Source organism: Phyllostomus discolor, chromosome 12 (assembly GCF_004126475.2).
Source record: "Phyllostomus discolor isolate MPI-MPIP mPhyDis1 chromosome 12, mPhyDis1.pri.v3, whole genome shotgun sequence".
Classification (NCBI taxonomy): Eukaryota; Metazoa; Chordata; class Mammalia; order Chiroptera; family Phyllostomidae; genus Phyllostomus; species Phyllostomus discolor.
Genome location: NC_040914.2, coordinates 44,550,848 through 44,577,167, shown reverse-complemented (window position 1 = coordinate 44,577,167; position 26,320 = coordinate 44,550,848). Strand labels below are relative to the sequence as shown.

The 26,320-nt window shown below is 58.9% G+C and overlaps 1 protein-coding gene across 1 annotated transcript; it reads left to right on the top strand.

Annotated features, from left to right (window-relative positions):
- The first annotated feature begins 475 nt into the window (after positions 1-475).
- On the top strand, positions 476-26,320 carry ABHD17C (abhydrolase domain containing 17C, depalmitoylase). Its single transcript, XM_028502281.2, has 3 exons — positions 476-1,110; positions 20,787-20,966; positions 24,904-26,320. The coding sequence occupies exons 1-3, from the start codon at positions 542-544 to the stop codon at positions 25,121-25,123; spliced, it is 969 nt and encodes a 322-aa protein (XP_028358082.1). The 5' UTR covers positions 476-541; the 3' UTR covers positions 25,124-26,320.

Below are 26,320 nucleotides of genomic sequence, written 5' to 3'. Positions count from 1 at the left end.
CTCAACCCCTCCTGGGGCAGAAACTTCAGGAAGAGGGAGCTGGGAAAGCAGCAGCGCCCCCCAAGAGTTCGCGGGCCTTCCCACTCTTCCTCCCGCCCAGCCGACTCCCAAGGCCCCTGCAGCACAGGGCTCGGGTTTGGGGAAGGGAACCTCGGGGAGCGCGGCGAGGGGGGCTTTCCGATCGCGAGGACACCCCTTTGCAGCGGACGCTGGGGGCTCGGCCGGCTGCCCCGCGCGGAGCCCCAGGTCCCGGCTCCCGGGCGGGGAAGGTGCCCGCCCCGAGCGCGTCCGGGGGTGGCGCCGCCGCGCGGGCCCCGGAAGTGGTGGCGGGCGGGGGGCGCGCAGCAGCCATGGCCGCCGGCTTTGTGCGCGGCGCGCGGGTCCCGGCCGTCCGCCCCTCGCCCGAGCCGCGGAGCCGCCGCTGACCCGCCCCGCCCGCCGCCGGCCCCGCCCCCGCCGCCCGCGCGCTCCCCGCGCCCGCGCGCCCGCCGCCTCGCTGCCTGCCTGCCTGCCCGGCCGGCGGCGGGCCCAGGCCGTCCCGATGCCCGAGCCCGGCCCCAGGATGAACGGCTTCTCGCTGGGCGAGCTGTGCTGGCTCTTCTGCTGCCCGCCCTGCCCGAGCCGCATCGCCGCCAAGCTGGCCTTCCTGCCGCCCGAGCCCACCTACACGGTGCTGGCGCCCGAGCAGCGCGGCCCGGGCCCCGGCGCGCCCGCCCCGGCCCCGGCCCCCGCGGCCACCGCGGCGCAGGCGGCCGAGGAGGGCGCGGGCCCGGGCGCGTGCAGCCTGCACCTGAGCGAGCGCGCCGACTGGCAGTACTCGCAGCGCGAGCTGGACGCCGTCGAGGTCTTCTTCTCGCGCACGGCCCGCGACAACCGGCTGGGCTGCATGTTCGTGCGCTGCGCGCCCTCCAGCCGCTACACGCTGCTCTTCTCGCACGGCAACGCCGTGGACCTGGGCCAGATGTGCAGCTTCTACATCGGCCTGGGCTCGCGCATCAACTGCAACATCTTCTCCTACGACTACTCGGGCTACGGCGTCAGCTCGGGCCGGCCCTCCGAGAAGAACCTCTACGCGGACATCGACGCCGCCTGGCAGGCGCTCCGCACCCGGTGAGCCCGCGGGGTGGCCGGGCCTGCGGCGGCGGGCGGCGGGTGGGGGCCCTCCTGGCCAGGGGCGAGTTGAGAGCCCCCGGGCCGCTGTGGATTCGCTTCCTTCTGCGCCCTGGCCTTCCCCCAGCGCCGCCTCCCTCCCCATAACCGCGCCAGCCCTGAGGTTCCTGGAGAGCCCAGACTTGGAGGGTTTTGCCAGCGTGGGCACACCTGGGAGCCACCGGCCCCCCAGCCTCAGGTCTTTGGGTGTCAGGGTGGGGTGCTTAAGTACCTGCGGGAAGAAAACTACTTGGTTCCCACTCAGTTTGTGTGAGCTGGCCACTCGAGACTGAAGTGACCTTGGGCAAAGCACAGGCCGCCTGGACGCCTCCTTTCCTTGTGAGGTCAGGGGGCGAGAGGGGGTGACCTCTCAGAGACTGTCCGGTTGTCCAGTGCTCTGTAGGGGCAGCTGGGCAGCTCGGGCCGGAGCTGGAGGCCCGGTGGAGTGAAGTTGGGCCCTGGTGGGGCCAGAGTGCAGCGGGACCTGAGGGCGGCTGTCCACGTGGACCCTCCTCACAGCCTCTGCAACACCCAGGATGAGTGGGAATTTTACAGGGGACCCTCTTGACCTTGGATTAGCATTCGCACAAGGACTGGAACGTATTCCTGGAGGGAGGGCCATATCCAGGCCAGGCTCAGACTGGGGTGGGGGGGGGGGAGCAGAGCGTCCGTCACACAGAAAACAGTTGAGTTTTACTCAAAGTGAGCCGGTCACATCACCTCGCGGCCCATGTTCTGCACCCACGACTTCCCCGCACCCCGCTCCGAGCGGCGGTGGTGGGAACACCTGGCATGTGTCCGTGAGGACACCTCGCTCCTTCAGGTGGAGGGCCCCGAGGAAGGACCGGGCATGAGGGTGGCTGACGGACCCCTGCACGGTGTTTCTCTAAGATGTGTTTGCCGGGCTTCCACCTGACTTGGTCGGCACCCCACGGGCGCACAGCCTCACCAATGACCCTCCGCCTTGCTGGGAAATGGCCTGCCCACCCAGGAGGCACCTGAGGTCTAATGCATGTGGCTTGTTGGCGTCCTCCCGAAGTCCTGACTGCACGTGGACCCTGGCTCCCCCAGGCAGGGGAGACGGCCCCAGGTGGGGGTGTTGAGCCAGAGCCCACGAGTCCCTAAGAGCCACTGTTCCGGAGAAGGGCACCAGGGGCACGGAGCACTAGAAGTTGCTGTTGCTGACGGTGTGTTAGAAATGAGGGTTGGCGACAGAGGACTCTGAGGTGACACAGGACGCTTCTGCCTCGAGCAGGTTGTATAATAGTGTCCCCTTGGGTGCCCGTCCGCGTCCGAGCGCAAGCCCGGCGGGGGCGAGGCCCGGCCTTGGGCCTGAGCGCACAGGTGTGTCCCTGTCGCCACGTCTGTGAGGCGGAGCCACTTCCCGGAGACCTGGGTCACCCCGAGTTGAACCGAGGGCGTTGCTTCCCGTCACGCGTGGGTGGGGGTCACCCGAGGGCGTGTCTCCACGTTGCCCGCGATGTGCTCAGTTTTATGCCGGAACTCCTGTCTGGGCTGGCAGACACACACCTGTCAAACAGGAGGACCCTAGAATTCAAAGAAACCTTTCTCGTCCTCTCGTCCTGTGCTTGCCACGCTTTGTTTTTTTAATTGGGACCCCGCGGTAAGAGACACGCTGTACATCTGGATCGAGCCACACACGCCCACACGCCTGTGTCGCCAGATCTGGGGTGCACAGTACAATGTTCCCCGCTGTGGGCAGGGCATATGGCAGAATGTGTCCTGGTTCTCTCTCGTTTTTTGTTTTAGAAAAATACGGAACGTATAATCTGTTTTGTGAACTGCTGAGTTTGTTTGTCAACTCAGTTCTGCATACTGTTCCTGTCCCCCCCATCCCCCCACCTCACCCCCTCCATCTGACGGGTCTGGAGAAGGTGCCCCCGCCGCCCGCCCACAGGGGGCCTCCTGGCTTTGACTTTGGTGCTTTGCCCGTGGCACGACGAAGGCCTCGCTGCCAGGTTCGTGGGTCTCGGTTACTCTGAGAATCCAGGATCCTGCAGCGACTCAGTCCCTTCCCCGCCTGCCCTCAGCCTGACCCCTCGGCGCGAGGGGTCAGGTCTGCCCTCACCCGGCCTGGACCGCGGGACCTTCCTCTGCCATGGCATGCCCCACTGAGGTCATCACTATGCCACGGTGCCTCCCACAGCACACGTATCCACTTGTCTGTGGCTAGGTCACCCCCTTGTCCGCCCCAGCCCTTGTGTCTTGGGGAGTCTGTCTCTTTTCTGACCTCCTGGTAATCCCTCTGCTGCTCAGCGGGGGCCTCCCGTCTCTCCCTGTGCTGGGGGGGCTGGTCAGGGGTGTGTGTCCGGGCTCTGCGCTCCCAGGCACCCGCCTTTGCTTCCTCCTTCCTGCTTCCTCTATCTGGCCTTCGCTGCCTGCCCTTTGGCAAGGTGGAAGAACTCCACGCTTCCCCGGGTCCAGATCGGATTCGCAGGCCCAGTCCGACCCAAGCCGCCTCAGGCTGCGCAGAAGGGAGGCCTGTGGCTCCAGCGGGGATGGATCAAGCTGGTTTGAAAGTATAAAATAAACCCAAACAAGCGCGCAGGAGGCAGGGAGTATTTCAACTGAAACATTGTAATCTGGAGAGAGCAGCGAGAGGGATGGGGCGCTTGTGATTTGGTTGGCCCCACGGACAAGTAACAGACTCATGGCTTAGGTGCAAAAGGCAAATTACCCAAGACTTAATGTTTCACCCACCCATTCATTCATCCGCCCAGCAAACCAGGAGCCATTAAACACACGTGGATCGATTCTGTGCTCGTACCAGATGCTGTGGTAGGTGCCCCCTGGAGTGCCGTTAATCCCGCGCTCTTGCTCTTCGTTGTGAAAGGGTGGGTGAGGTTGTAGAGGCATTCGGAACTGTGTGTTACTGTGTTACAACTGCTGTGCAATGGTAGGTAGGATCCGTAATGGGAAAACTGGTGAGTGAAAACTGGTGAGTGACGGAAGGTGGTGGCGGACTCCCCCAGGTAGTGGGAGCCTGGAAAGGCGCGGTCCACGGCTGTGAGCGGGGTGTGCAGTTACGACTCTTGGAAGGAGATTTCCTCCTGGGAGCCGTGAACAGTCAGTCACTTCCCCGGGCACGCTGCCCTTCACGACCCAGCGTCCCTGCTCCCTGTGCTCCGAGGGCCGTGCTGTGCCGTGCTGCTGAGGGAAGAAGGTTTGGGGTTTCCGCCCAACGGCGTGATCGGGGAGGGGGCCACAGAAACAGAGTGTGTGACGTTGATCTTCCCGGAGAGAAAACCTGGCCGCTCACGGCGTCCTGTCTGTGGGAACTTCCCGTCAGGAAGAGCTGAGCCGTAAGAGATCAGACGCACCAAAACTGAAGGAGGCGAGGTGGGCGTGGGGGGGAGGGCTGCTCCGGCCTCTTCCGTGGTGCCCCCTCCCCCTTCCTCCAGCTGCTCCGGCTGCCACGCCTGGCTCTTCCCACCCTGTCGCCACCGAGCGGGTTTCTCTAGCACATTCTGAGCTCTGGCCTCCCTCCCGCCAAAACTCCCTTTCCCGTGGTTCTGCGTGGAGGGGCCGACCTTCCCGACCTTCCGGCTGCAGAAACGCTAGCAAGGTGTTTCGTGTTTCTGTGTCAACGGGCAGCCCGTGCTGGACGTGCTTTCTCTCCCGAACATGCCGGGTTTTGTTGGCATGGCCCTGGAGGCTCGGCCTCACCGTCCTGCTGGTGCCGGGGCGCACCGGTGCGAGAGGACCTTTTCCCCAAGGGCGTCACTGGAGTCACACCGTCCCTGACGTCGCTGCCAGCCCTGTACTCTGCTTTTCTCCCTCACCCTCTCTCCAGATTTAGAAACTTCTCTGTTTGGTGCTGGTAACCCCACGCTAACAAAGACCCCAGAATCCGGCTTTAGGAGTTGTGGTGCTCATTTTGGTCCCAGATTGGCCTCCTCTATTGGATTTTGCCAAAGCTTAACGTTAAAGCTATAAGTCGGCTCCCTCCCGGGAATGCTCGTGCACGGGAATCCAGACCCCAACCCAGATCGGTGCACTTGGGGCGCTGTCGGGCTGTGCGACTGACTGTTTTCTCAGGATTGCTTTCCGTGACAGTCTCCTCATTTGTCTGGAAGATGTAGTTCACCAAAGTGCGGCCATCACAGACCCTTCGGAACTGGGAGGTGAGTTCTGGTTCCGGCACCCCCTCCCGCCTGACCTTTATGGGTAAAGGTTGCTTTGCCTCCCTGTCCGCTGCTCTCAAAGGAGGGGACCCGCTGCATGACTTCCGCAGTGCGGTCTCCGGGCTCTTTCGAGGTTTCCGATCTGCTTTTTGTGACTCTTGCGGGACCACGGTGGACTCAGTGTCTGCAGTGGATCTCAGCCCTGGCTGCACTGGGCGTGTGCGAGGTAGGTTTTGTAAAAGTGTGTGTGCGTGTCTGTATACACATGGTTATATATGCCTGTGTGTATGTGTGGGTAAGTGTGCATGTAGTTGTGTATGTGTGCATGTGTGTGCATGCAGCCAGGGTGGAAATGCACGAGTCTAGAAACATCCAGAAGCCGTTAAAGTCTCGCTGCAGTTATAGTTGGTTGGGAGTTGAGGACAGTGGCTCCGGGCCGGGTGGCGCAGCTGGTTAGAGCATCATCCCTGTGCTGCAAGGCTGCAGGTTCAATCCCCGGTCAGGACACACACAAGACTCAACCGATGATGCATCAGTCGAGGGAACAACAAATCAATGCTTCTCCCTTTTCTCTGTCTCAAATCAATAAAAAAAATAGTAACGACAACGACAACAATAGTCATCATCGTAACCAGTGCCGCCTGGTGCTCCGTGCCCGGCGCGGCGCCTTCCCCCGGGTGAGAGTGCAGCGGGGGGCGGGGGGGGGGGATGCTGTGTGGCACCATCGGCACGGCGATCAGGGCTGCAGCAACCAAATGCTCAGATCCTGCCGGAGACCAGATGCTTCCATCAGGAGGAGCATTCAGGACGCTGCTTCCTTCCTCCCCACTCTCCGCCGAGGTAGACAATGGCAGGGTGAGCCTGGCTGGTGGGTGTGGGCGCCTGGCCGGTGGGTGTGGGCGCCGGGGATGTTTGTTTCATGTGCAGCTGAGGGGAAGGAGCCTCTTCCACCGGGTCCCTCCCGCCCTGTGTTCGAATCGTGGGGTGTGGTGGGCCTTTGTGGTTTCAGTGGGTGGCGCTTCGCCCACCAGGGTGTCTCCATCCCCAAAGGAGACCCTTCACAGAGAGGAAACCTTACCTGGAATCCAACACCTGGCGGCTGCTCCGCAGACCTTGCTCTCTGCCGCTCCCCCCACCGCTGTGCTTCTGGGCGTGGCTCCCGGGAGCTGGGGGGCTGGCCCATCTGCCCGCCCCAGGGAACCAGACAGGTCTCGGGGTGCGGGGTCGGTGAAGAGGACGCGGAGGTGAGGCCCCTCCCTCCCCACCACTCAGGACCCTCTGGTTGCCCTTTACTTAGGGGGCAACCTCCAACGGGTAGGGGGACCCTTCCCTTTCCCTGGATTTCGCCCAGGCGCCTGAGTCACGCGCCCCCGTGGCGTCGGTCACCTCGGGTTCCTGCAGAGCCTCCTGGGCTCCCGGGGTGCTGCTGCTCACGGGTGACTTCCCCCGTGTTGGTTTCCTCGGAGTGTCAAAGGGCCAGGCTGCCCGGGGGAGTGGAGCCCTCTGTTTCCTGGACGGCTGGGTCAGTCCCGGTCAGCTCAGACTCAGCGTTCATGGCCTCCTCTCCGTCCCCAAGCCACGATGCGGAGGAGGCCCTACCTCCCGGTGGCTCATCCCCAGGGGCGAGAAAGGGGGCCGAGGGCCTCCAGGCCGCGCTAGCGGCGTGCTCCTTGGTGACGTGTCTAAGTGGGTGAAAGGCAGCCTGGGCGGAGATGCCGGGCCCAGAGCACCAAGCAGGCCTGGGCTCAGAGTCCGCCCGCAAACCGTGAGGCTCCAGACGGCAGCTGGGCTCTGTGAGCTCACCCCCTGACGTTGTGGGGGGCGGTCAAGAGAGGTGCAGCGTCTGCAAAGCTGCTTTTAGTGGTGGTCGCGGGGAGAGCCAGACCGACCGGCCGTGGGGACTGTAATTACCTGGACTGGACAGCTCTGTGACAGCGGATGTTGTGGGCAGCCTTGACCTCCACAGTCTGATGTGTCCCCGTGGTCACAGCTAACTCCAGGGTATTTCCGAGTCTGTGCTTTCGGTGGCTGAGCTGTTGAACCTTCACTGTGGCCCTTGTCACGGGAAACGTTCCTGTCATGTAAATGGTAACATGTACACGCCCTGACTGGGTCTCTCAGTTGGTCAGAGGGTTGTCCTGATGCGCCAAGGTTGCGGGTTCGATCCCCGGTCAGGGCACGTGCAGGAGTCAACCCATGAAGGCACAAATAAGTGGAACAGCAACTCAGTGTTCCTCTCTCTCTCCCTTTTCTCTCTCAAGTCAGTAAATTAAAACAAACTAATATGCGCACACACATTTAGAAAGGACCATTCACATGCCGGTCATTTCCAAAGCCCTGCAGAGAGGCTGCCCCCTCCTGTCCTGCACTGTCCCCGAGGGCCCGGCCTGTCTGCGTCCTTCCGGGCCCCCCTGGACTCTCCTCAGAGCCCTGGCGGCCACCCCCCCCCCCCCGACCTGGACCCGCGTCTTTGCAGGGTTGATGGTGGTGAACGGGAAGGTTTCGCTCGTCCTCCTGCCGCCTGTTCCTGTGTCTCCTCTCCGAGCTGAAGGCGGGACAAGAGTTTCTTGGGCACTTTTGTCGGGACCCGACCCTTTCAGAGTCCACTCTTGCGTCGCATTGGGATTGCGTTCTCATCTTCGGTCACCCCAGAACTGCTGTGCAAACTCATTCACACCCCGAGGAGTTCGAACCTACGTCCCTCGCAGGACTCCCCGCCCCCACCAGCAGCTGCTTCTCCAGAAAGTCCTGCTGAGGATGAAGCACCGTTCGTTGCCTGTGTATTTGTGACAGGGAGAAGAATAAATGTTTTTTTTTTTTTTGCTTTAAATGCCCACAGTATGTTATACACGGTTTGGAAGCACCAACACACATAAACCAGTACCCAGCTACGCACACGCCAGGAGGTGCGCTCTCATTCTTTTTTTTTTTTTTTTAAGATTTTATTTATTTATTTTTAGAGAGGGAAGGGAGGGAGATAGAGAGAGAGAGAGAAACATCAATGTGCGGTTGCTGGGGGTCATGGCCTGCAACCCAGGCATGTACCCTGGCTGGGAATCGAACCTGGGACACTTTGGTTCCCAGCCCGTGCTCAATCCACTGAGCTACGCCAGCCAGGGCTCATTCTTATGAAAAGAGGACACACGACCACGAACTCAGACGCCGGCCCTCCAGGTTAACGTTGTTGCCTAACATGTCTTTGGATTTCCGTTCTCGGAGTCACAGGCGCTGAGCGTGAGGAGGAATGAAACATCTCATGCATTCCCCGTCCTTGAACGCAAGCGCAGGCCCCGAGGGACGCTGGGTGCTGGGCTGGAGGCTGGGTGCAGGCTGTCATTGTTGCCGCGTCTTCTCTGGTACAAAAAAAAAAAAAAAGAGTGAAAGAAAGTCTCCAATTTGCATTTGAAAGATGGCTTTGAATACCGCTGGAGAGAATCCCCCCACGGAATTCTGCACTTTTGTCTAACGGTATTCTGGAGGAGAAAAATGCCTCCTGGTCCTCTGGAAGTCGGTTCAAAGGAAGAAAAACAACCGACCGTTTTCTAGGGAGGTAGGCGGTGGGGTCGGGTGGTTCTGTGCACTTTGCCCTTTGCGCTGTGGATTCTGATAAGGTGCAGCCGGGCTGAGGATTCGTAAACAGAGCCCTTGATAACCTCAGGGGGGTGCCAGGGGCAGAGGTGAAAGGTGGCCTGGGCTTGAATCCTGTCTGTGCTGGTTTCCCCCGCCTCAGTTTCCCCCTCTGTGGCATGGGGAAACGACGGTCGTGTTTGTTATGAATAGAAAGTGAGTGAATGTTCGCAAAGTGCCTAGATCTGCGTTTGAAGAAACGAGCTTCTAAAGCCACTGGAAAGACAGAGGGAAAGAGATGAAAAAAGTTGAGCATTCACAGCCTTTAAAGATTTGAAAAGTTAGCCCTGGCTGGCGTGGCTCAGTGGATTGAGCGCCAGCCTGCGAACCAAAGGGTCACCGGTTTGACTCCCAGCCAGGGTGCATGCCTGGGTTGCGGGCCAGGTCCCCAGTGGGGGTGGGGGGGCCCCCCCGCGAGAGGCAACCACACACTGATGTTTATCTCCCTCTCTTCCTCCCGCCCTCCCCCCTCTCTCTAAAAAGTAAATAAAAGAAAAAGGATTTGAAACATAGCAACCCCCTGTGTTCCTAAGGGGTTTTGTAGTCCCCTAGAGCTGCTCGGTGAGAAAGTTGGGACCGTGGAACAGAGGGTGAGTGATTTCCACCAGCCCTTGTGGCCGGGAGTAGGGAGCGGAAGCCTCAGCGTGTTTCTTTTGACTTTCAGATCCGCTCTGGGCGGCCTCTGCTACTTTGTTGCCACTTGCAGTTACTTCCGCAGCTTGCTTTTCGGTGGTTCTGCACTGGGTAAAGAAGGCAGCTGTGTGCCGAGGGCCTCCCGACACCTCCCTCCCTATTTGACTTCTCTCTGAACGCTGTCGAGTTTTATTTCCCATTCCGTGGTCGTCCCTGAAGCGGGTTTGAAAGAGCCACACGCCGACCTATTTTAAATTCCACGGGGCAGTGTGTTTGATTCCTGTGCACCTGAAATTGGGCCAGTTTTTCTTCCCGAACTGCATCCTTTTTAGATGGGGAGTGAAAATATTTTTTTAAATATATTTTTTAAGATTTTATTTATTGCCCTGGCTGGCGTAGCTCAGTGGATTGAGCGCGGGATGGGAACCAAAGTGTCCCAGGTTCGATTCCCAGCCAGGGTACATTCCTGGGTTGCAGGCCATAACCCCCAGCAACCGCACATTGATATTTCCCTCTATCTCTCTCTCTATCTCTATCTCCCTCCCTTCCCTCCCTAAAAATAAATAAATAAAATCTTAAAAAAAAATTTAAAAAAAAGTAAAGAAACATAACAGGAAAAAAAACTAAAAAAAAAAGATTTTATTTATTTATTTTTAGAGAGGGAAGAGAGGGCGATAGAGAGAGAGAAACATCAATGTGCGGTTGCTGGGGGCCATGGCCTGCAACCCAGGTATGTGCCCTGACTGGGAATCGAACCTGCGACACTTTGGTTTGCAGCCCTTTGGTTCGCAGCCCGAGCTCAATCCACTGAGCTACACCAGCCAGGGCTGGGAGTGAAGATCTTTAAAAGTCCATCCCTCATGCCCTGGCTGGGTGGCTCCGTTGGCTGCAGCGTCGTTCCGTGCCCCAGAAAGTTGCGGGTTCGATCCTTGGTTGGGGCGTGTCCGGGAGACAGCCAGTGGATGTTTCTCTCACGTCAGTGTTTCTGGAATCCAGACGTCCAGAGCTGTTCCGTCTAACCCATACTTAGTTGAGCGATTTCTTTATTTTATTTTTAAAATAAAATGTTCCAGTATCAAGTGTAAAATTTGATTGATCGTAATCTTAGGTTCTGGGTACACATTCATAACCTATTGTTTAATTTGTCTGTTTGGTTTTCATCGTGTGGGTTGTAGTAATGTGGTTACTATCCCAGACCTTCACCTTGCGAGCTAGGGAAGTGAGCGCGTCTCTGGCCGCCCAGCCCCGCCTCCCGCTCCCCCACCCCCAGCAGCCCCTCCAGCCCCCCGGGCAGCCAGCCCCCGAGTCTCCCGTTTGCCTCTGCCAGTAATCCCTTTATTGCTAACCGCCATTCACTCTGCATCCGTGTGGTGTGAACGAATACCTGAAGTAACGTGTCCGCATCGGCACTCAAGTTCACCCAAGGAGAACAGTTTTTCTTCCCCTAAGCTCCGCTCTGTCTTACCCTTTCCTGTCCTGGGTCCAAATCTCGGTTCTCGTCCTGCTCACCCCTATCCCAGGTGGGGAAGGGCCTGCTCACCCCCGTCCCAGGTGGGGAAGGGCCTGCTCACACCTGTCCCAGCTGTGGAAGGCCCTGCCGACATCTGTCCCAGGTGTGGGAGGCGCTGTCAGCCCAGCGAGGACGGGGAGGCAGAGGGGCCGGGTTCTGGTCCCTTCTGATTTCCCTGCAGAGCCGGACGCCAGGTGGAGCCTCAATGCTCTCACCTGGTCACTTCTCCGGCAGGCTAGGTGTCCCTGCCACCCCCACGCTTCATACTACGAGGAAGTGTCACTGGTCTGTGTGTCATTCCTGGCTGCGTTTTAACCCCTCCCCCACCCGGCCCTCCCCTCTGAACGCATTCTTGTTGGGTGACTTCTCCGGGACAGGCCTGGAGCTCACCGTGGTGCTGCGGCCGTGGGGTGGCCCCCGGGAGGGCAGTGGCACTGGCCCTGCCCCCACCGCCGTGGCCTGGACGCCCGGGTGCGCCGGCCGGAGCGGCACCACCGACTGTCCTGCATACATGCGTGTTTTGGAACATAACCGGGCGCCGCAGGAGGATAGACTTGGGTCCTAAGGAAGATTTCACTGTTTGCTGGTTCACTTAAAGCCGTAACTCCCTAATTACTTCCCAGTTTTCAGCGCCAGATGGGTGAGTCTTTAAGACGACATTTACGGTAGCTTTTCACACGCGTTCCGGAAGGGGTCTTCTCCCGTGCACGGCCGGGCAGAGGTCGGCCCCAGGCCGGCGGGTGCTCGATGGGGGCTCACCAGCCAGAGCTTTGGCACGGCTGATCCTCTCCCTCGTCGCCTCACCTGCCGGAGGTGTGCGAGACGCTGCTGCCGCCGCCGCCGCTGGCATTTTTAGCACCTGTGTTTCTGCGAGTTTCCCACTCCTCTGGTAAAACAGTAACAAAACGCTCTTATTTTAAAACACTGGCTCTGAAACCCTTGCGTGGTGTCTGACGCCTTTTCCTTGGGAGCAGGTCGGGGTTGCGTCCCCTTGTCCCGGTTCCTGGGGAGCTGGGGGCTCCCGGGCTGACGCCCAGACAAGGGTCTCCAGGAGGTGTTCTGCTGGTTTTACGAGTGCCGCTGGCCTACTGTGTGCTGGGCTGGTGGCCGCACAGCCCTCCCTAGGAAGCCCACGCGGGCTGCCAGGAAGGGGGCCCAGGATGGGGGAGCAGGGCTGCCCCAGAGGCGGGTACCCGTGGGAGCGTTGTTCCCACTCCCACTAGGGATTCTGTCTCCTGGAAACCCTAGGAGCAGGTGTGAGACCCTCCCTTCAAGTCTGTGTCCCCCCCCACGCCCACACACACCCACAGACGGGGTTCCAGTCGGGTCTCTCGCTTGTCATTGAGTATGCATTTAAGCCAGCTCTGAAGCTGTCACAGTTCTTCTTGGGGCTTGAGACCCCGTGCTTGGCCCACCCACTTCTCCCTGGTCCTGACCTCGTGCGTAGTGGGCCTTGACTTCTAGGTCCGGGTCTTCTGTGTAACTACCGAAAACTAGCACCTGGTGACGTGGGGGACTTTGCCTCCACGGAGGACCTTGTTTGACCCGTGGAGGGCAGAGTGTGGGGGAGGGGGGCAGAGTCACTTGACATCCAACAGTCCTTCCATCATCGTCAGGGGAGAGGGGCACAGTGCGGGGACGAGGCACCCTCCTGGTTTTCTGAAGAGAGAGCACCATTTGCATGTTCGCGGAGAACCAGTCCCAGTAAACGCAGTGAGGTGTTTCGCCAGGCACCGGACCACCGGGCTCCGCTGGTGTGCCGGGGAGAAACTCAGGAGGACGTGGCATCGGGGCGAACCCCATTTTCGTGGCCGCATTGGACGTGTTTCCTCAGACGACGACACATGTGTGCAGTGATCAGCCAGCCGGCCACCCGCTCCAGCCCCCCCGCTCCACCCTCCCCCCATGGCGCCCAGGAGCCAGTTGACACAGTATTTGTTTTTCTTGGTTATCCACTCCTGCGGCTTCCTTCGGCAGTTATTTCTGGGTTTCCGTGGGCAGCGTTTGGGGTTCGAAGGAAGGAATACTCCTCGTCCTGCTGCCTCTGTGCCGGTGAGTGTGTGACCTGTGTCCGCCGTCCCCCCCCCCCCCACGGTCGGGCCGCCTTGCCTGTGGCGGAGGTGGTGCCGTCCCGCAGTTCCCCTCGCGCACGCTCCCGCAGCCCAGCCCCGGCCCCGGCCGCCGGGGTCGTCCCCGTCACTCCCCCCGGCCTCATCTCTGTGACTCCTGGGGGGTCTCCCTCCGCTGTGTTTTCTCTGTCCTCCGGGTCGCATCTCTGTTGTGGCCGTCGGTGCTCATCTCTGCGTTCACTCTCGGACTCCCGTTCTCGTGGCTTTCTGGACGTTTCCAGGCCGGGGAGACGTTTCGTGCGAGTTTCCCTTCTCCCTGAGCCGCGTGGGAGCTGCATGGGAGCCCGCAGCCCGGTTGGTTCCACCCGCAGAACCTCAGAGCGGCCCGAGTGTGTTGTCTGAAACGCCGGCACGTGTGACGGTTTGTGAGGAAGTGTTTCCGAGGCGCGGTCACAGATGCATCTTCCGTCCCAGCTGCGCGCTGCCCTCCAGCCCTGGGGCTCGGCGGGGTCTCGGGCGCCCCTCCCCCAAGCTCCCCGCAGAGCCTGGCTTTCTTGTCCTGTTCACCGTCTTCGTATGTAAACATTTTTTTTAAAGATTTTATTTATTTATTTCTAGAGAGGGAAGGGAAGGAGATAGAGAGAGAGAGAAAGATCAATGTGCGGTTGCTGGGGGCCATGGTCTGCAACCCAGGCATGTGCCCTGACTGGGAATCGAACCTACGACGCTTTGGTTCGCAGCCTGCGCTCAATCCACTGAGCTACGCCAGCCAGGGCTCGTATTTAAACATCTTTATCTCTGTTCTGGGTGGGTTTCGCGTGGGAGACTGGAGACACACGCCTTCACTTGGCCGATTTTGATTAGCACTCTCATTTGTCGGCCTTCTGAATCCTGCACCAACCAGCATTTCCGTGTTCGCTTACTTATACGTCTGTTGCTCTGTTTTCCCGGTTTCTTGGAGAACAACGGGAGCCCAACACTCAAAGGTCTGCCAGGGAAAGAGGCACGAGGGGGGCGTGCCCACCAGCCCCGTGCACCTCAGAGATCTGGGGCCAGGGGCCGGCAGGGGCGTGGCGTGGGGTCCGGTGGCGGCGGGGATCTGAGCCGAGAAGTCCCGGCCCCGTGGCCATCGGGCAGGTGTGCCCGTCCGGCAGGTGTGCCCGGGGTGCAGTTCCGTCCTAGAAGGTTCCAGCGCCCACATTCCCCTGCGCCGCCCTCGGCCCTTGAACGACGTCCCAACCCAGCATTCTTGAAATGCTAGAATGCAATCCCTTTTCTAAAAATAGAGGCGTTTTCCCCCGAGCTGGCTGGGAAGGGATCAGGTGACAGGAGGGGGGGGGGGGGAGACTCGGGGCCGGGACGGCGCCGTGTGGCGCGGCTCGCTCGCTGGGGGCCCTCGCGCCGGAGTCCGAGGTCCGTGGAGCGAGCCAGGGATGGGCCTGGCGGCCGCGTGCAGGTTCCTGCCGCCCCGGGAGGTCTGGCGGCGCGCGCGCGCGCGCGCACGCAAAGACGTGACTCTGGAGCTGGGGGCGGGGCCGGGCCGTCAGGCCTCCCGCGCTGCTGAGTTCGCCCGGTCACTGAGAAACAGCGTGGCTGCCGCCCCCTGCCCCTGGCTGGGGGTGGCCGTGTCCAGACGAGGGGCTCCACTCCGGAGGCAGCACTGGACCTGGGTCCAGAGCCAGGCTCTGCGGCCTCCCGGGTCCGGGGCCTCCGGCAGCTCCCCTCGCCGGCCGGTCCGTCAAGGTCAAAGGGATGGACGGTAGCCCCTTGCAGGTGGTCACTAGGGCTTCAGAGGAGGTGTGCAGAGGCGTCGGTGTGGCCGCAGGCTGTCTGGCTGTGGGCCAGGCGCCTTCTGATGGTGGACAGGAGCTGGACGGGAGCTGGACAGGAGCGGGGTGGCTTCTGTGAGGCCCTGGTGTTTCCTGGTGGGACGGGGAGCCCCAGGAGTGGGGGCCTTGTTCACAACGGCTGCCACCGCCACCTCGCCCGCCCGGCGGGGACACCTGGCCTGGCCGGGTCACAGGGCCTGGAGGGGCTGAGCCTGCAGAGGAGAGGGGGGCGGGGGCCTGCATCCCTCCCCTCGCCTGACAGATCGGAATTCCGAAGGCAGATCACTCACCTGGGAGCTAGTGTGCCCAGTGCCCCCGTGTCAGAGCCTGCGAGCCACCTGCGGGCTCAGGGGCCTCGGCCTCACTCTCTCAGGACACCCAGGGGACCGTCCGTGCAGCCAGGTGCACTTGAGGGCCTGCCTGCGGGACAGAGCAGAGAATGTTTTTAGAAGGCCAAGTGGCTCCTCTTTCTACTGGTCAGATCCAACCTCTGAGGGCACAGACACGCCGAGAGTTTAAATGAGATGCCCGCCTCGGCCCCGGGAGACAAAGAAGACCCCAAGGTCGGGCATCGATCGCTGTTTTAGAATGAAAGACACCCCCACGTCCAGACCACGAGGATACTCGCCCCCACGGGGGCAAAACCCAAATGGTCCTCGTTAATTTCTGTGCCCCCCGCCCCCCCAGCTCCTGGCACCGTGGGCGTCGAGGACACTGGGTGAGCGTCTGGGGGGAATAAGTCGTCCCCTCCCTGGCTCCCGCCGGCCCCACGGAGAGCTCCAGTCAGCACGAGGGCGGGTAACCGGCCGGGCAGAAAAAATGCTCGGCCGACGTGCTCCATACCAAATGCTCAACTCACGTATTTACTTCATGGAAATGTGTAACCTTGCTCGTAAATCCTGCTTTGTGCCAGAGAAGTAGCAAGCACGAAACTGCAATAAAATCCCAATGTTTTCATAAACATCTGGACGTGCCGTTTCACGGGGTTTTGAACCCGAGGAATTCTGACAGGTTGTGGGAGAGGGTGGAAAATGGGCTTCGTTTTCGAGCTCCAGAGGCCTACAGTGTTGAGGTGTTGAAAGCATTTGTTAGGACGTTAACACAGGATTTTTATATCACTTCGATTTCTTTCGAGTTTCGAGTGGGAAAAAACTCCCAACAATTCTTGGCGGATTGGAATTAGGGAGTGAAGACTCGAGTTTTGCATGTTGCCCTGAGTTGGCAGGGACTCTCCCGCCACGACAGCGTCTCTCCCCGCCGGGTGTCAGCTGGGTTAGAAGTCTACCTGGGAGCGTCCTGGGCGAAGGCAGGGGACGTGTGATAAAGTGCCCGTTGCTGTTTTGGAAGGGACTGAGGGAGATTGGGAGTGTCAGGGGTCCGATGCGCTTAGGAAGAGGAGAGGGCGCAGCCAGGGCGGCCAGCTTGGGGCCCAGTGGCCACGGGAGGGGGGTGGTGAGAGGCGGAACCAGGGAGAAGGCAGGTGGGCACCTCGGAGTAGACGTGGGGGGGGGGTCCTCCAGGAGCCTCGCTCAAACAAGGGGACACCTTTCTTACTTCCGGAGTGAGGGAAAGGAACACAGCCCCCACGGCAGGTGCCGGAGCTGGGGGGCCCCCACTGGGTCTGACCCCGCCTCTCTTCTCTCCCGCCCCCGCCTGTGTGTGATGTAGCATTTATTCCCAGCGTCTGCCCGCGGGGTCCCCAAGTCCCCTGTGTCCGCGTAGAGCCCACTTCTGGTGACTGTCCAGCTCTGCCCTCCGGAAGGGTCCCCTCGGGTGGGTGGGGCGCCGATCGCCACCTCCGGGCTCCTCTGTGTGTGCGACCAGCGCCGGGGGAAAGCTGTCCCAGTCCGGAGCCTCCGCGGCCAGAACGTCTCATCATTTCAGGACGAAAACCTCCGTGCGCCCCCGTCCCCCGCGTGAAAACCTCACTGGCGTGGGACGTCTCTGCATTTCCAACACAAGCCCAGGAGGAGACACACAGGGTGTCGTTCCTCCTGCCTCGGAAAAGCCGAGGCCACGACAGGACAGAACGCAGGACGCCAAGGTCAAGAGCATGGACTCCAGGGGCGAGAAAGCTCAGGGAAGTCTCGCGATGGCTGCAAAGGGGGCGGAGCCTGTCTGTGCCGCTGGGTCTCCGGTCGCTGTGCCGCCCCGAGGGCTGGGTGACGTCACCGCCCAGGTCCCAGGGACGTGCACGGCGGGGGGCGCGGCGGGCAGGCACTTCTGACTTATAGGCGCCGCCGGGCTCCTAGTGGTCGCGGCAAGGCTTCCCATTTGCGACCCATAAGGACGCGGCGTTCGCTCTGGGACGTGTCCGCGCCACACAGCGTGGGAGTTACAGCGGAATGCTGATGTGCCTCCAGGCCGCCTTTCGGACCGGCCTGGCGAAGGACGTGGAAGCTCCCAGCGGGGGAGATCTCTGAGGCTGGCAGGCTGGCAGCCGCCGTCCGCCCGCCCCGCCCTGCCCCTCGGAGGCCGCGGGGGCTGGTCTGCAGGCCGGGGTGGTATTTTAGGGTGCAGACGGCCGCTCTAATGACCGCCCTTGAGCGTTCAAATATAGAAGTTGGAATTCTGCAATGGCTTCGTTCCGATTGCCAGGTGCCATGCGAAGACAGTCGTCTGTGTGGGTACTGCGGGCGGGGGGCCAGGTACAGGGTCCCCAGGAGAAAGGAGGGGGAGGGCGGCAGAGTTGTTGTGTTGTCCTAGGGAGCCGTTCTCCTTTGTTTCGCTATAAGAAAAAAAGTTAGTTCCAGGCGTGGTGGAGAGATGCAGGAGAGGACCACGGGTCTCTGTGGAAGGAAGGTCAGGGCGATGCTTAAACAAAACGGAGTCGGCGTCTCCTCTCAGACGTTGGCCGTGAGCAGCACAGGCTACCAGACCCGTGAAAGAACTCAGTATTAGCAACGTGCCTGTGTCATCTTTTTTGTTTCCTTTCTTTGTTTTTTCAAAGATTTTATTTATTTATCTATTTTTAGAGAGAGGGGAAGGGAGGGAGAAGGAGAGGGAGAGAAACATCAAACTGTGGTCACCTCTCACGGGTCCCCACGGGGAGCTGGCCCATAACCCAGGCATGTGCCCTGACTGGGAATCGAACCAGCGACCTTCAGTTCACAGGCCGGCACTCAATCCTCTGAGCCACACCAGCCAGGGCCATTTTTCTGTTTTCTGTATGTTCCTGGTAAATTGTAATGACTGTGGATTTTAGAGAGTTCACAATTTTAAGAAAACCCAAACTTGACTGTTTATCACTGTGGCTTACTACTTGTTCTCAGAGTCAGATCTCATTTTTGAACTCTGGAGAGTTGGCGTTTTTCCCTTGCCCCCACGAACAAGGAACAGATCCGTGCGAGTCCGACCCGCAGGGTTGCTCACTGTTTTCCTCCTTTTCGTCGCGATAAAGCACACAGAGCGCACTCTCCCGTCGGAGCCCTTTTCCGAGTGGCCGGTTCCGCGGCCTTCACCGCCATCCGCCCGCAGAGCTTTGCGTCCCCCCAGGATAAACTCTGTCCCCCGAGAGCAGAACGCCCACTTTTAGAGCATCAGGGTTTTCAGGTTGGTGCTGTGGACATACCAATCCCGAATCGTCTCCATCTGAGTCAGAAGAGGGGTGGCGAGTCCCACACCTGCCTAGTCCGGGAAGAGCCACACGTCACACCTGCGAGCAGGTTGGCGGCATGCCCCCCACTCGGCGGGGACAGAGACGGGAGCCAGCAGCCCCATGTGGTCTGAGCTGCCCCTCGAGCTGACTGGGAGCACCCCTGTGGGCTCGGCGAGCATCCGTCTTACTCGTGACTCTTGCACCCCGCCCCGCCCCCGCGTCAGGCTGCATCCAGGAGCTGTGATGTCCGCGGAGCAGCCGTCTTGGTGATTCCCAGCCTGAGTCCCGTCAGCAGCCTCTCGGGGCTCCGCGTCTCTGGTCCGTAAAGCAGGGTCACTGTCTGTGTGGTCTCCCAGGGCTGGTCTCTGTAAAGCACCCGGCAAACGGTCTCAGGGAGACTTTCCCTGTAACGAACCCCAAGGGCTGGACTTTTCTGAGCCTTCCCAGGGGATGATTCTGCAGCCACCCGAGACTCGGCATCTTCCCACACTGGACTGACTTTCTGACAAGCCAGAGCTCCGGCCACCCTCGGCCTCTGCCCCGACCCCCCTGTCTGCGCTGCTTCTCCAGACACACGGCTGACGGGAGCTGTTCGACGACACTCCTCACCCGGCCGGCGTCTTCCTTACCGGGGCCGAGATGCGTCTCCAGACTGCTTCCTCTCGGGGTGCTGGGGGCGCCCCTCCGGCGGACCTCTGCTTCCCGAGGCAGAAGCCTTGCCCCAGCCTGGGCGGCTCCAGCAGGTGCTTGGCAGCTCTCCCTGCCCTGGGAGTGGCTGCCTTTCTCCTCCCTGCATTTCCAGGCCTCCCCTCCCCCTCAGCGGCTGCCAGCTCCGCGTGTCCTGGCCTTCCTGTCCCCATCTCGACAATTCCCTTCTCTGTGCTCCGGTGAACTTGCCGACCGTAATGCTCTTTCTACCTAAACTTATACTTGGGTGTGGTACTGTTTCTTGGTGTAAATCTCATTTTCTTCTGTTTCCCCTGAGACTCGCCGTCCCCCCCAGATTCGAGTCAATGTTACTGGACGTGGAGACCACTGTCCACATTGCATTGGGTTTTGACGGTTCCGGGGGTGGGGAGCGGGGGAGGATGTCAGTGATCTGGTTTACTGATGCCCCTTCTGGCCAAATGCCATCAGTCAGAAAACAAAACAAATAGTTCACATCACTAATGTTTAATGTTTAGATTTTCTCAATCCTCGAATTTAGCAGACACTTTGAAACGTGTTTCCTTTGCTTCCACCACTGGAATTCACGACCCACAGAAGTTTGTTTGTGAAACATCACTGTAACATTAAAAAAAAGAAAAAGCCCGACCCTCCACAGGTGTCCTTTCACAAAGGGAAAACGGCCCGTCTCAGGGGACGGAGGTTGCTTTGTCTTCCTCATCAGGAGAGTACAGGTGCTCAGGGGTTAGACTCGGGCCTCCGGACGGGAACACCGGTTTGCCGGAGACGTGCCCATGGCAGGCAGGTGGCTGGCTCCGCAGCGGGGCCCCGGGAGCTGCTTCTGTGGTTGGCGGGTCTTGTTTACCCACCTGCTTCCCTTCGCGGCGGGTCCTCGAACCTCCAGCGGGTGGGGGTTTCCCACCGCTTCATCCCTCAGCGGACGCTCCCGGGACCCCGTGCGTTTGTCTCTGTCCCACGTCCCACAGCGTTCCCACCAGGCATCGCTGCTCCAACCCGTTCCCACCACCGACTTCAAAGTCGGTGGCCCTGTGCCAGGTGTGCTGCTTCTGCAGGGGACGCCCAGCTCCCGGCAGGACAGTGCCCAGGCTGTCCCCTCTGACAGGATGCAGGCTGTGTGGGGGAGGGGCTGCGCGTCCCCATTCTTGGTCAGTGCAGAGAGCCGCACGCTGAGGTGGAAACAAACAGGTCTTTGCCTCCTCGGTGACGGGGCCGTCCCCATGGGGCACGGTCTCAAAGGAACTCTAGCGAGGGAGGAAAACGGGATGAGATGGCCCCGCTGACACCAACACAAGATGTATGATGCACGGATGTAGTTACTTGTCCAGAAGGAAAAGAATGTCACGTGTGCTGTTTCTGCAAAGCACTGTAGAAGACAGTACCTCGGTGGTCACTTGTACGGAGGCACGGCGTCCCATCGGTGTCGGTGAAGTGGACGCGTGGGGTGATGGGAGTTTTGTGAGTGTGCAGCACTGCGGTTTCTCTCTCTCCCTCCTCTGTTCATTAGCTAACAGCACGCAACCTCTGATCCCCCACCCCCAGGTACGGCGTGAGCCCCGAGAACATCATCCTGTACGGGCAGAGCATCGGGACCGTGCCCACGGTGGACCTGGCCTCCAGGTACGAGTGTGCCGCCGTCATCCTGCACTCACCACTGATGTCCGGTTTGCGCGTGGCCTTTCCCGACACCAGGAAAACGTACTGCTTCGATGCCTTCCCCAGGTGAGCTCACGCTGGTGCGGCGGCCGCCCCGTGACCCCAGTTCGGGTCCCAGGTCGCCGTTAACGGTGGGCCTCGAGTGAACATTTACCAAGGGCTCCGTCACGCCCGGGCTGGCGCCTGAGGGACGTGGAGGGGCGTGAGTGTGACACACGCACCCCGGCCGGAGACGTGGTGCTCTGGGCCCGACCCGTCTGCACAGAGGCAGCAGGTGACGAATGAGGGCCTGGTCCGCGCTGACAGCCAGGCTCAACTGCTTCGCTGCGTGTGCAGGGTGCAAAGACCCTGCTCGTGGGCCAGGAACTGAGTGTTCGGTGTCCGTTCATTCGGGTCAACATGAGTCACAGAGAGCTGCTTGCAGTGTGTACGCCCAGACCATTAGCACAGGTGGGATGCACGCTCAGGTGTAAACTGCAGGCACCCACGTTTTGGTGATGATTTTTCGTTCTCACCCAAGGGCACGCTCATTGATTTGAGAGAGGAAGAGAGACGTCAATCGGTTGCCTCTCGTACACGCCCCGTCTGGGGTCCGAACCCGCAACCTGCTAGGTATGTGCCCTGGCCAGGAATCAAACCTGAGACCTTTTGGTTTTTGGGGATGCCGCTCCAACCAACTGAACCACCCGGCCAGGGCAGCACCCACGGCTGTGACATGTCTCTTCAGGTTCTTTTTTTTTTAAAGTAAGTCTCTTACATTACTCTTTTTTTTTTTTTAAGATTTTATTTATTTTTTTTTTTAGAGAGGGAAGGGAGGGAGAAAGAGAGAGAGAGAAACATCATCAATGTGTGGTTGCTGGGGCCCGTGGCCTGCAACCTGGGCATGTGCCCCGACTGGGAATCGAACCTGCGATGCTTTGGTTCGAAGCCCGAGCTCAATCCCCTGAGCTACGCCAGCCAGGGCTTCTCTTCAGGTTCTCAGTCAGACAGTTCAGCGAAGGGAAAAAGCAAAGGGAGCTACTTCCACGCCGTGACGTGCCTGGGTAACAGGCAGGAGGACGGCAGATGTGAATGCGCTTCCTGGGAGACACACGCCCTCCATTCTCTCTCCCTCTTTCATGAGGAGACCTCCCCCTGCCGAGGGGCTGGACCTGGGCCCCAGGAAGCCTGTGGACAGGAGCTGAGGTTTTCTCGCTGCCGCCAGCGGGAGGGAGACAAATGCCGAGCAGCCAGCACACCGGCTTCCTGAACGCCTCTGTCTGAGAATCTGCTTTTTTTTTTTTAATCGAAATTGAGGACGGTGTTTTTTAATAAAAACTGTTGCCCCCTAACCTTTCCCCTGGGACCTTGCTAAAGTGGTCTGGGGTCCCAGCAGCCCTAGGGGCTGGCTCCCCTGCTCCTTGGATAGGAAAAGCCTCAGCCGAAATAGCGTCCTGGTTGAGGATTCTGATTGACCCGTGCGTTCCTGTCATTCTGCTGCTTCTGGGGGTAGAAAAGAACACCATTCGGTCACGTAAAGGTCTGTGACACAGGCTGTCTCATGTCGCAAGCAGAAACCTCCTGGTAATGCCTTGGGCGAGTCAGTTCGGAGCGGTTCGTACCAGGATTCCGTGCAAGTCGGTTCCCTGGGACCGCGGAGCGCTCCGCGTGCTTCTGGTGGCGCGCCCGGGAGTGCCAAGCGGGCTGATGGCTGTCTCCGCCGGGGCCGGCCGATTCGTGCTGAGCTGAGAAGGAGAGGCCGGCTGGTCGGAAGGGAGAGAGGCTCAGCCTGCTTGTGGAAGCCGTTGGAGGAGTTCTCCCGGCAACAGAGCGGACAGCGTTCTTCTGACTCCTGAATGAGCTTGCATGTCCGAATGCGTCCGGGAGCGCTCACTGCAGCTCAGGAACGACTAGGAAACTGGCAAAGACTCTTCACAGCGCGCGTGCGAAACTCCCGGCGTCTGGCCGAACGGTAATCTCAGTCTTCACAACAGCCTCAAGAAGGTGGTCTGATTACAGGACTCCCTTTACAGATCAGGAAACTGAGGCTTCGCCAGCCGATCGTGTTGCCTAGTTACGGTTGGTGAGTTGGGGGGGACGGCTGGAGAGAGCCGCTCCGCCTGTTCAGACCCGAGGAGTGTGAATGCGGCAGGTTCCAACAGGGGGCGCTCACGGCGACTCTGTTCGTGGGCTGAACTGGGGCAGCGTTTCCTGGCGGTGCCGGTTGCTGCCAGACGCGTCGTGGAATTGCCTCTGTGCCCCATCTTTACGGGAGGGCCCCTTCCCCTCTGCTTTTCATGTTGAAAAAGTGAAGGAGGCCTTGGCCCTTCCTGAGTCTCTATTTTATTTTACCCTTTACATTTAGAATCAGACAGTGGCATTTAAGATTTTATTAATTATTTTTAGAGAGAGGGGAGGGGTGGGAGAAAGAGGGAGAGAACATCAGTGTGTGGTTGCCTCTCGCACACCCCCTACTGGGCACCTGGGCCACAACCCAGGCATGGGCCCTGACTGGGAATCGAACCAGCAACTGTATGGTTCATAAGCCAGTGCTCAGTCCACAGAGCTGCACCAGTGAGGGCAACATCCTTTAAATGGAACATAATTCACTGAACTCTCGCATTCTTAGAAGAAGTCCCTCTAAAATTAAATGCAGGGGAAAGTCAGTTTATAAACAAGATTCTGAACTGTGAAATTGAACGCTGCGGCTGAGGCTCTGACATGGCCAACGCGGTGTTGGCTTCCTGGACGGCTGGAAGTGTCTGTAGCCCCTGGAGCCAGTGGGAGGCGGAGCCAGCGGGAGGTGTCAGCGACGTCGCAGCTCCGCCTCAGTCTCCACCACCTTGCAGCTGCTACTTCGTCACCTCTCCAAGCTTCGGTTCCGCCCTGGTTAAACAGAGCTGGTCTTTGCTCACTTCTCAGGTCCCACTGAAGGCGACATGAGGTTTTGTGTGCGAGGGACAAAGCACACGGCTGTGGTGAATGTTTAACAAACCTGAGCTGTGACTTTGAGCAGAAAGTCCCCGCAGAGAGCACCCGAGGGTGTCCCTTTGTCACGTGGATGGAAGACAGAAAGAGGAGTCAGCTGGAAGAGGGACCTGGGCGGGCGGACAGGCTGGACCGGGGTGACGGCCTTCTCCCCGTTTGCTCCTAGGCTGAGTCACCTTCCTGGGAGAGGTCACCCCCACGCCCAGCCCAGCGAGGCTCACAGCCTGCGGCCTATTCCTGGGAAAGTGTTTTCAGGGCCTGGAGCACATTCTTTTGAAGATCCTCAGACAATTCATCCTTCCAGGGTAGCTTTGACTGCGGTAAACAGTCAGAAACCATCCAGAACCCAGTGTAGGCATTACATGAATTTTCCGAGCTAAGGAGCATGCAGTTTGTATCAAAAGTGAGGCGTTACCTTTTATGAAATGTGCTTTGTGAGGATCCTGTTCATCGATTCCAAAGGCAGCTCTCAAAGAAGACTTCTCAAAACCCGAGCGGCCGGGGATTAAGCGTTCAGCTTTCAAAGGAGACATCCCGTCAACATGCGAAGTTCTAGCCTGTTTCCTGTTTTGAAAATCCTCTCAAATAATAGGAATACGTCAGAAATAGTAGTTACTGGATCGTTAGTCCAGTGGCATTTAGGAGTTCTGTTTTTAATAAAATACTTTGAACAAAAAACACAATGGCCAAATGAAACGGATTCTCACTTGGGTCTCAGAACAGAAAAAGACGTCAGTGGAAAAAGCGAATGAAACCCAAAGAAGATCCGGAGTGCAGTGAATGATAGTGTACGGATGTCGGTTTCTTGGCTGTGACAAAGAAACAGTGACACTGTTCGGTGTCTGCCTGAGGGAAACGGGTTAGAGGTGTACAGGAACCCTGCGTTATCTTCGTTCCTGTCCTGTAAATCCAGAATTAATTCAAAGGGAAAACTTTTTTTTAAATTAACTACTAGAAATGGGGGGGGGCGTAGCAGGCCGTTGTCTGTGAGCCTAACTAAAGAGCCCTTTCCTCCCCTCCCCCTCTCTGTCCGCAGCATCGACAAGATCTCGAAGGTCACCTCTCCCGTGCTGGTCATTCACGGGACCGAGGACGAGGTCATCGACTTCTCCCATGGCCTGGCCATGTACGAGCGCTGCCCCCGAGCCGTGGAGCCCCTCTGGGTCGAAGGGGCCGGGCACAATGACATAGAGCTTTACGCACAATACCTGGAGAGACTAAAACAGTTCATATCTCACGAGCTTCCTAACTCCTGAAGACAACTTGATTTTACCTCGCTTACTGTGAACACAAAGGGTCCTCTGGCTCGGGCGACCTCTGGGGAGGGCCGGCCTATAGGGCGTGGTCCTCAGGGAGCTGGGGAAGCCTCAGGCTCGCGGCCAGAGGATTTCTACTAATACACACCCACCACCCTTTCCACCGCACTGTGCGGCTGCCCACCTCGCGTCCTTGCAGGGACTGGGGGCGAGGGCCGGCGGCGGGGCGGGTTCTTGGCGCTGTGTAAAGGATGCTCCCCTCCAGGTCTCCGGCTTCCCTGTCACCTAGGATTCACTGACACAGGCCTCTCCCCGCCCTCCCCACGTCCTCCGCCCTCCCGGGGTCAATGCCTTGGTGAAGCTGTGCGGGAGCGGCTGGAAGACCGGTGACAGAAATGTCCTCCTATCTCCTGCGAACATGCCGGCCTTTCCCCCACACAGGTCACTGGAAGGGTAACTGGCTGGCACCATCCCGAACAGCTTCACCTGCTGGAACCATAGAAATATAACTGGAATATTCTTAAACTGAAAGAAACTGGATTTTTTTTAAGTGTAAATTTATTACTAGCGAACAGAATTTTCCTATTTTGACTGGCTGGTCTAATGACAGGAGCCTAACCGACTTTCCTCCTGGCGAGTCCACTTTGTAGGCTTTTTAAAAAAAGTCCTGTAGATAAATTTGCAACACATTTGTGCATAGATTCCTAATGGATAGTTGTCCTTCGTCAGGATTCAACTGCAAATTCCTTGTTTGTAATGTAAATGATTGGATACATTTTGTTAATATGTTTTTATTCCTATGTTTTGCTATCAAAAAATTTTATAACATTTCCAAGACAAAAAAAAAAGACCAGTTTAGGCTTTGAAGAATTTATGTAATTAAAACTTCACAGAACTAATCTTTTTACTTTCGCAGGTATTTAGGTTTTGACACTGGAGTTGCATCTTACAAGCATCAGAAATAGAAGATGCTTGAAATTGCTACACTGCTCAGATTGGTTGAGGGTTTGGGTTTGGAGGGGTTTTTGTTTTGTTTTGTTTTGTTTTACTTTTTTTTTTCTCCAAATTTAAAAGCCTTAAATGTACTGTGAGCCTCAGATTGTTGTGCGGCTGGACCGAGGTCGAGCACCGGTTTGTGTACTGTGGCCTGGGCGAGGCCCAGCGGTTGGTCACGGAATAAAGGATGCATGGATCAGA